General features: G+C 43.4%; 1 protein-coding gene across 1 annotated transcript; it reads right to left on the bottom strand.

The window, feature by feature from the left end:
• Positions 1-269: 269 nt before the first annotated feature.
• On the bottom strand, positions 270-887 carry LOC105994075 (keratin-associated protein 27-1). The gene has a single exon (XM_013027489.1). It carries the CDS (start codon positions 885-887, stop codon positions 270-272), a length of 618 nt encoding a protein of 205 aa, XP_012882943.1.
• Between the last annotated feature and the right edge of the window lie 877 nt (positions 888-1,764).

The raw sequence follows: 1,764 nt of genomic DNA, 5'->3' as shown, positions 1-1,764 counted from the left end.
TGTCATTATTCTCTGACTGTAACATGCTCTATAATGACCAGTGTATAAGAAAGCTAAAATAGTTATGTGTTTTGTTTGTTGTTGTTTTTAAAATAAAATCCCAGCTTGCTAAGAGGAATAGTCCCAAGCCCCCTAAAAAGAAACTTATCTTCGGAGTAAGCAACAGTATTTATGTGCACACCCTCATGAATACACATTATTTTATATTTAGAAAAGTTGCTCAGCACCCCAATGATCAGTCTGACTTGGAAATATCCCCTAGAAGCCTTTCACTTACTAGGTACTTGCAAACCACCTGTAACACAGCAAGTTGGTTCATAGGTGCTAGAAGATTCCAGGAGTTGTGCCTCAGGGACAACATGGACCAAAGGGCTACAGGAACTGGCTTCAGGGATCTGAAGTTGGATTTGGCTGGACTCACATTCCAGAGTTTGGCAACCCTTACACACAGGAGTCTTTGCTGGACAGCACTTGGCTGCGTAGGTTGCGGGTTGGCAGGTCTTGGCTACAAAGCCCATTTGTTGCTGGTTTCCTGACTGGCAGGGCTGAGCAGCACAGTCCACCCCTGCTGGAAAACTTCCTGATGGACAGGTTGTCCTCTCACTGGCCTTGGAATTGGAGCACGTTGTTTGGCCAACTCTGGAGAAACAGGAACTTGGCACGCAAGAATCTTCTGTGTTCTGGTCCTGTTCATAATGGGTTAGTTGGTAACTGGTGGTCTGACTGCGGGTTTCTTGAAGGTTATCCAAGAGCCAGGTTCTACTATGGCAGCTGCTAGGCAAAAACAATCCATCTTCAAAACATACCGGATGATAGCCATGCACAATAGCCGACAGGGAAGGGGCCTTACCGAAGCCTCTGAGCGAGTGGCAGTAGCGATGAGACATAGTTGCTAAAACCCTTAATTGGAGGTGGTCCAAAAGGATTTGCCATGCCAGGTTTGAAGATTAAATTCTTTGCTGGGAGATTATATAGTACTCAGCAAGCTGGGTGTTGGCTTTCCCTCGGGACTCCTTTGCAGCTCATTGCTTAAACTAATTTGAAGGGTACCATTTCATTAGCACGTTGTCTCGTTATATGGGGAGATGATGGCTTACTAACAAAGATGCGAGTCCATGGCGCATCTTCAAAATGGCTTTCAAGTGAGCCCGAGAGAGATGACTCATATGGGTGAGGCTGGTCAAATGTGAGTCGTTACATGACTCTTCACGCTGATAGGTGGATAAGGACGGTACGTGGAAGCGGCTGAGTATTCAGCCCTGGAGTTCTGAGAAAACCAGATTGGCAGAAATATAAGTAATAAGATACTCAAGACATTTTCAGTGAGAAGTGGGCACACCCTCAGATCGTGGCCTTCTAGTTAATTAGGAGAGGAAGGGGTTTCTGCAGTGCTGTTCCTCCTTGCTGATCACTCAAAGTACTGACCAGGCTCAGTGCCCTCTCACCCTTTCTCTCTGTCTGGCATTTTATTCTCCTACACTCTTTGCAGGATTCTACGTGAAGCCTCTTCTCATTTTCTGATTTAGCAGTTATTGCTGCTGCTTCTGACTTACCCATCCATTTTTTAAGGGAAAATGGGAGATTTTTACTATTTCTTTCCACTTTCACATGTTTAAAACAAGATTTAGCCATGATGGTGCATTCCTTTTGAAATAATGAAAATGATGAAAGTTATAAAGGTTATACTAATGAATATGCAGTCTATCACATTATATTCTATGGGAAGATATTATAAAATAGTCTTTTCATTATAATTTTGTTTTT

The sequence above is a fragment of the Dipodomys ordii genome, unplaced genomic scaffold (genome assembly GCF_000151885.1).
Source record: "Dipodomys ordii isolate 6190 unplaced genomic scaffold, Dord_2.0 Scaffold104, whole genome shotgun sequence".
Classification (NCBI taxonomy): Eukaryota; Metazoa; Chordata; class Mammalia; order Rodentia; family Heteromyidae; genus Dipodomys; species Dipodomys ordii.
This window is presented reverse-complemented; position numbering and strand designations above follow the sequence as displayed.